This window comes from Phoenix dactylifera, chromosome 4 (genome assembly GCF_051530095.1).
Source record: "Phoenix dactylifera cultivar Ajwa chromosome 4, Ajwa_hap1_PhDact_Kaust_v1.1, whole genome shotgun sequence".
Taxonomy (NCBI): domain Eukaryota; kingdom Viridiplantae; phylum Streptophyta; class Magnoliopsida; order Arecales; family Arecaceae; genus Phoenix; species Phoenix dactylifera.
Window position 1 is genome coordinate 1,275,601 of NC_143193.1, and position 6,167 is coordinate 1,281,767.

The 6,167-nt window shown below is 41.6% G+C and overlaps 1 protein-coding gene across 1 annotated transcript; it reads right to left on the reverse strand.

Moving 5' to 3' along the window:
- Positions 1-1,381: 1,381 nt before the first annotated feature.
- ICE1 (basic helix-loop-helix (bHLH) DNA-binding superfamily protein) lies at positions 1,382-5,164 on the reverse strand. Its single transcript, XM_039133436.3, has 4 exons — positions 3,809-5,164; positions 2,372-2,602; positions 1,977-2,147; positions 1,382-1,815 (listed from the first exon to the last, which is right to left on the reverse strand). The coding sequence occupies exons 1-4, from the start codon at positions 5,009-5,011 to the stop codon at positions 1,732-1,734; spliced, it is 1,689 nt and encodes a 562-aa protein (XP_038989364.2). The 5' UTR covers positions 5,012-5,164; the 3' UTR covers positions 1,382-1,731.
- Between the last annotated feature and the right edge of the window lie 1,003 nt (positions 5,165-6,167).

Sequence of the window (6,167 nt, forward strand, 5' to 3'; positions counted from 1 at the left end):
TTACTTAAAAGCTTTGGAGGAACATGTATCAATCGAAAGATGTGTAATATCATTGTTTATAGTATTCCACAATAATAAATTTGAATCAAGCACAATAGTAAAGATTCTGTTAAAGGGTTTGGTAATCCACAATTAATAAGAGAGAAGTAATAAAAGCCAGCGCAAGGATGTGGGAGTCTGGAGAAACTTTGTCCCACAACTTAGTCAACTCAAAAGATAAATTCTCTCACTTCAAATGATTTAAAGAGATGGACAAGTTGACAAGACACAACACACGTAGCCCATAAAATGTTGCATGATCGAGATGATTACCTTCTTCCTTTGTTTCAATTTAGTTATTAGCTTTTGGTTCCCCAGAATGTATCTTATTGCATGAGGACACGAGATCAAATGGAAAGCTGACATAAAGAAAAATGATACCATGCGGTCCTGCAAACAAAAGTGCAACATATTTTACACATAAAATTAGATCATGATCACTTGTCCACCTCAAAATCAATATCCACAATATTTGATTTTGATAACAATCTAGAGTTCTTTGTCTCTCTCTCAGTTCAGAGACCTGGATGCAATGCAACTCCATAAGAATTATCTCCGGGTGCAGGAAGAGAATCACATAGCATGCAAATTTAATATCATCATTAGTTTCTGCCTCATAGTAATCATGCTGTGTTAGATACTGAAACTTAGACCATATCTTGATGAAAGAGGAGATATCTCATTGGATGATCATGATGGCACTGCGAGATCACTGACTGGCAGTAACAATGGAGAATCTCAGAGAGGTCGACATGCCCGTTGGCGAAGGATGGTGATGGGGTAGGAGAATCTTGTCAGCTGTCATCGTTAACAGTCTATATATCATCAGCAGGACAGAGCAGATAAGACAACGAAGAAGAGCATACGAACACATGAGTTCAGTGAAAGAATTTAATGAGGGCGCCATTGATCATTAAAACAAGAATATGGGACATCAGATCCACGACTGCCAAGCTACAGAAGCTCTAACGCAATAGCATTTATTAAGACTCCACACCGGAGAAGGCATGGCAGAAAGCAAGAATCAGACACATAAAACCATTTTCCTCCCATTCAGGTTGGTTTTCAGATGGAAAAAAAACTGATCCAATCATGCAAGCAATGTCTGAAGTTAAAAAAGATTTCCAGATGGAATGAAACTTCCTTTTCCATATGGTGCATGGAGTAATGGTTAAGTAGAAGCGTAAAAGCAACAAGAAACACAGGAGATATGGCCTGCTCTCTCTTGTGAAGTCGTACTAACCAGTTTAAGCGCATAACAGAATCCATGAAGCCACCATTTTATTTTCGATAAAAGATCGATAACTAGAATATCAAGGAAAACACTTGTAAGGATCCCGAATTAAAAAAATGACGAGCTGCTTACTCTCATGCTAAATTGTGAAGCACATGTTTACAACTTAAAAGATTAAATGAAGAACATAACCACATATCATACCATTTGATAATTCAACTGAGAAGTTTTGTTCTAAAATGGAAAAAGAGCGAGAAAGTATTTCCTTGCTGCCAAGCCAGCTTCAAGGAATTGGCCCTACTAGGCATCATCCCCACATTTTACAGACACAAGGAATGGTCGAACTGTTTATATTTGGCTTGAAAGCATTGATTACTACACAGAATCAGTGAAGCCTTCCAGCTCCTCATAAGGATGAACAGCCATCAGTGCAATTGGAACTCATCTATGATGGCACGCTACATCGTACTTTGGAAGCCTGCAGAGTGCAAGAGCACTGCCTTGATTTCTTCTGGCAGAACACCGGGGCCATCCTTGCATTGCTGACAAACAAGCCAAGTAAGCATATTTAGCTAATTGTTTTCAACAAAAAACAAAATGAGGCTAAGCTTAGCTAAGGTGACAAGAACCAAGATGGTGAAGATTAGAGAGGAAGATCAACACCCTTTGCACTGTAATAACAAGGGATGAGACACAAGCTTACCTCAGCTCGGAAAACATCTAGGGCAAACCCATTGAAACAGCTGATGACTGCCTGTTGAATGTCCAGCCCAAGACCATCAAGTGCCCTCATTGTGGATAGCAAGAGACCAGGTCTACGGGCACTAAACATATGGATGTTGACGGCTCGGCCTTCCCTTACCCTGACTTCAACCTAAGCATCCGTCGATGATGCAAGGGTTGGTTGGCCATATGACAATAGCCATAAATTACCATCATTTTTTGACATAAGTATCTTTCAATCCATGCTAAAGTTTAACCCTTGCAGGTTGACTATATATATATATATATATATATATATATATATATATATATATATATATTCTTAAAAAAGAAAGAGCTACATATTAGCAAATGAGCTTAAATTGATAGACTAACCCTAGCCGGCTGACTGTTTGGGCTTGGTAATGAACTTGGGCAGAGCTCCTCCTTCACACGGCATGGTAGGGTTGGAAGTGTAGGCGTCACAGGATGAAAGCTTGCAGTAGCTGCAGAAGGCAATGAAGAACTGGAAGGTGCCGACTCAAGTTCATTGTGAAGATCATTGATCTTCTGCAATAGTTCCTTCAAGTAATCAATCGCATCGCCTAGAATTGAAGCCCTGTCCATCTATTGACACGAGTCGTTAAATACTAAGATTCAATGAGACATACATAGTCTTTAGCAAAAATTCTCAAGGAAAAAAAAATCTTTAGGATCAAAACATCACTCTGAAAAGCTATTAAAGAGTTGTTATAGATGCCATTTGGATATCTTAAGACTTCTTCTAAATGTAAACATGTATGCAAGTACATAGTGATTTGCATATAAACAAACACATTCAGCCTTGTGCATAGGAGTAACTTTCTGCATACAAGACCACCTCTCTCTCTCCCCCCCCCCCCCTTTTGTGAGCAACATGCAGGATGTAAACCCTGCAACTCCAACAAGGGTAAGCCTTTAGAGAAGAGATGCTAACTAATCGAACCGACAGTTCTTGGCCGCATGCAAGAACTAGTTCTGGCCACCGGTAAGGCGAACACAAAGGGAGAGGGTGGCCATAAAGGGTTATATTTTAGTAACTCCATCAGTCATTTGGATATAAAGAAGAAGCAAGATATTGGATTATTAACAGCCATGTAGGAGTGTTACTATATAAGGTGACTAATGAGTTCCCCACATTGTCAGATAGAGATTCAGAAAAATCTACCCAATAGAACACATCCATTAAATCATTTCCAACAAAAATAATCAACTAAGCAAAGTTAGTGCTGTTCAACACCATTATCAAGATACAAAAAAAGAATACCATAATCAAATGATAAAATGGTAAAGGGAAGGAACCTGCAACAACGTAGTTGGCCACGGCTGCGAAACTATGCATGCAGAGAAGAAGAGGGTGTCAAATAATTGCAGATAAGAAAGAATATATAACCAAACAAGGATGATGCATGCTCACAAGTGATGGCAGACACAAGTAACAATCACAAGACCATAATGATAACATATCAAAATATTTACACAATGGTAAAATTTAAGCAATGAATTCACCAAATCATGACTTCTAGCCAGCTACATCTTCTAAATAGCATTGTTTACTAGGCTGATATGGTCTCACTAGACAATTTCAGTAACACAAACTGCTAATCATCAAAAAGAAGAAAAAAGTATAACCAAGCAATCTCATTAACTGCAGATCAAAGTCATCACTTCTATAAGCACAAATGTTTTTTTTTTCCTACTTCTTGTACGAACTTTTTGCACACTAATCAATAATACACCATTACTTTCAAAAAAAGCAACCATGTAAAGTTAATGGAAAGCATGAACTTTTACCTTGCTGATCTTTGGAACTACAGATCTGAGCATGTAAAGCCGGTCATTGAGCTTTTTCCTCCTCCGCCTCTCGGCCATCAGATTCTTCGCTGGCATCCCCTTCTTCTTCCCCTTCTGGTCTCCGCCGCCCATCACCATGCTGTTGGCATTCGAATTGCTACCACCACCACCACCACCACCACCACCACTCTTAGCGTTCTCATCACCCTTCACATTCTCCCCCGCAGCATCATCTGTATCATAATTCAAACCCGAGGCATCGAAGCTCGCCTCATCCATCTCATCCTCCTCACTCCCCTTCCTATTCTTCTCATGTTCCTCCTCCACTCCACTCCTCCCATGGCTTCCGAGCCCCCCTCCTTCCGACCCCCAGAATGCCAAGCTGCCACCTTTCTGCCCAGCCACGACCGAATTCTGGCGCAGAGCCGCTGCCCGCTTCTGGAATAGAGTTGGCTGCGCTCCCACCGGAGGGAATATCTCCAGAGGCCTCAACGTCTTGCTCCGGCTGAGGAATGGAGCGTTCTCGAAGCTTTCGAAAGGGTTGAAAGCGGCACCGGAGCTTGAACCCGAGCAATTCTCGGGTGGCAGCAGCATTCGAGCGCCGCCTGGGAACTGGGCGCCGGAGCTCAGATCGGGGCAACCCATCTGCCCTCCGGGCCCCAATCCGGCGAATCCCAGCACCCCTCCGGCGCCTGCCCTGCTCGCCAGAACAGGGGAACTCGACACCGGGAGAAACCCCGGCGCGTCGCTGCCAAGATCAAACGCGGCGTCCAAAGGATTCGAGCAAACCGAGCTGAGAAGAGAGGAGAGGGCGGACTTTGGCGGGAAGAAGGGCAGGGAGGGGTCGAGGTGGAAGACAGAGGAGGGGGAACAGGAGGAGGATTCCACGGGAGGGAGAAGCAGAGCCTCCGCCGGCGAGGCGTTCGAAGAAAAGGCGACGCCTTTGAGGTCATGATGGGTCGGGAGGCCATCGAAGCCCTCATGGGTGGATGGGCCGGGGTCGGTGCTGGCGGCCCCGCCGCCGATGTACCAGTCGTCGTCGAGCAAGGACTTGAAGCCGGCGAGGCCCACCTCGTCCTTGTTCTCGGCGGCGCCGTCGGCTCGACCGGGGTTGGGCCGCGGCCAGGAGGCGGCGTCCTCGTCGTCGCCTCCTGCGCCGACGCCGTCCTCCATCCAGACGATGCCGTTAACCCGGGAGAGCATCTTGTGCTCTGTTCTACCCCTGTTTCTAAGGAGGAGAGCTCACGAGAGAAGAAGAAGAAGAAGAAGAAGAAGAAGAAGCAGAGGGAAGGCAATAAGAGAGAGAAAGAAGAAGAAGAAGCAGAGGGAAGGCAATAAGAGAGAGAAAGAGAGAGAATAGGAAGGAAAGGGCGTTTTGAACGTCCTGCTGTGGAGGTAGACGTGTGGCTGTCTATCTACACTGCCTTCTGTCACTAGTTATTATTGCACCATGGAAAGTCCCAAAATGACCCTGTAGAATTTACACTGGTAACTTTTTTCCCCTAATTAATTATTTATACTGATAATTATTTAAAATTTGACTCTTTTAATATTTTTTACATGCTAAAATGAATAGGATATAAATGGAATACTAATATATTTATATCTATACTATTTTATTTGATGAATACAAACGTAGATACAAATATTAGTCGAATATAAAAATTTATATCTATGGTAATTTTAAATAGATACAGATATAAATTAGATATAAAAAATATAGATATAAATACGGATATAAATCGGACCACATAATCAAAGATATTACTAAGTTGATGATAAATTAAATTAATAATATGTTTACATTGTTCTTTATTTTTTTTAAAAGTTTCTGAATGATATATAAAATTAAATAGGGTTACAAATAGAATCAAAAATTTAGATACAGATTGGATGGCCATCTATTCATATTCATATCTATTTTTCTTTGACGGATATGAATGTAGATATGAATATTAGTTGGATGCTCAAATTTTCAGTCATATCCGGATGGTTTCGAATACGAAAATGGATCTGGATGGATATTATCCGATCCACTTTCACACCTATTTCATAAGTATAGTGTGAATGAAGATTAATATAATACCAGTGATATAAAGCATCCTATATTTCTATCACTTGTTATGTTATAGAGATTTATACCAGCTAATCACCTAAACTCTTTGCGACCTAACCTAAATCAATCTTTGGATTATTCAGACTCATCTTAGTCATATAAGCTCGAATGATGGCACACATAAATAAACTAATTCTGAAACCGAGCTAATTCATTTCGGCGAGCAAGCCAATATTCGAACCTGATGTATATAAGCAGCCTAGAGATCAAGCTGCAGATATATCGAAGAGCTTGCTCATTTAC

Bases quoted from the DNA above. Each gene is read 5' to 3' on its own strand.
- ICE1 (XM_039133436.3), bottom strand. From the start codon at position 5,011: ATGCTCTCCCGGGTTAACGGCATCGTCTGGATGGAGGACGGCGTCGGC. The intron at 2,148-2,371 runs GTTAGTCTATCA...ACGGATGCTTAG, and splicing joins CAAACAGTCAGCCGGCTAGG to GTTGAAGTCAGGGTAAGGGA. The intron at 1,816-1,976 runs GTAAGCTTGTGT...CTTGTTTGTCAG, and splicing joins TAGATGTTTTCCGAGCTGAG to CAATGCAAGGATGGCCCCGG.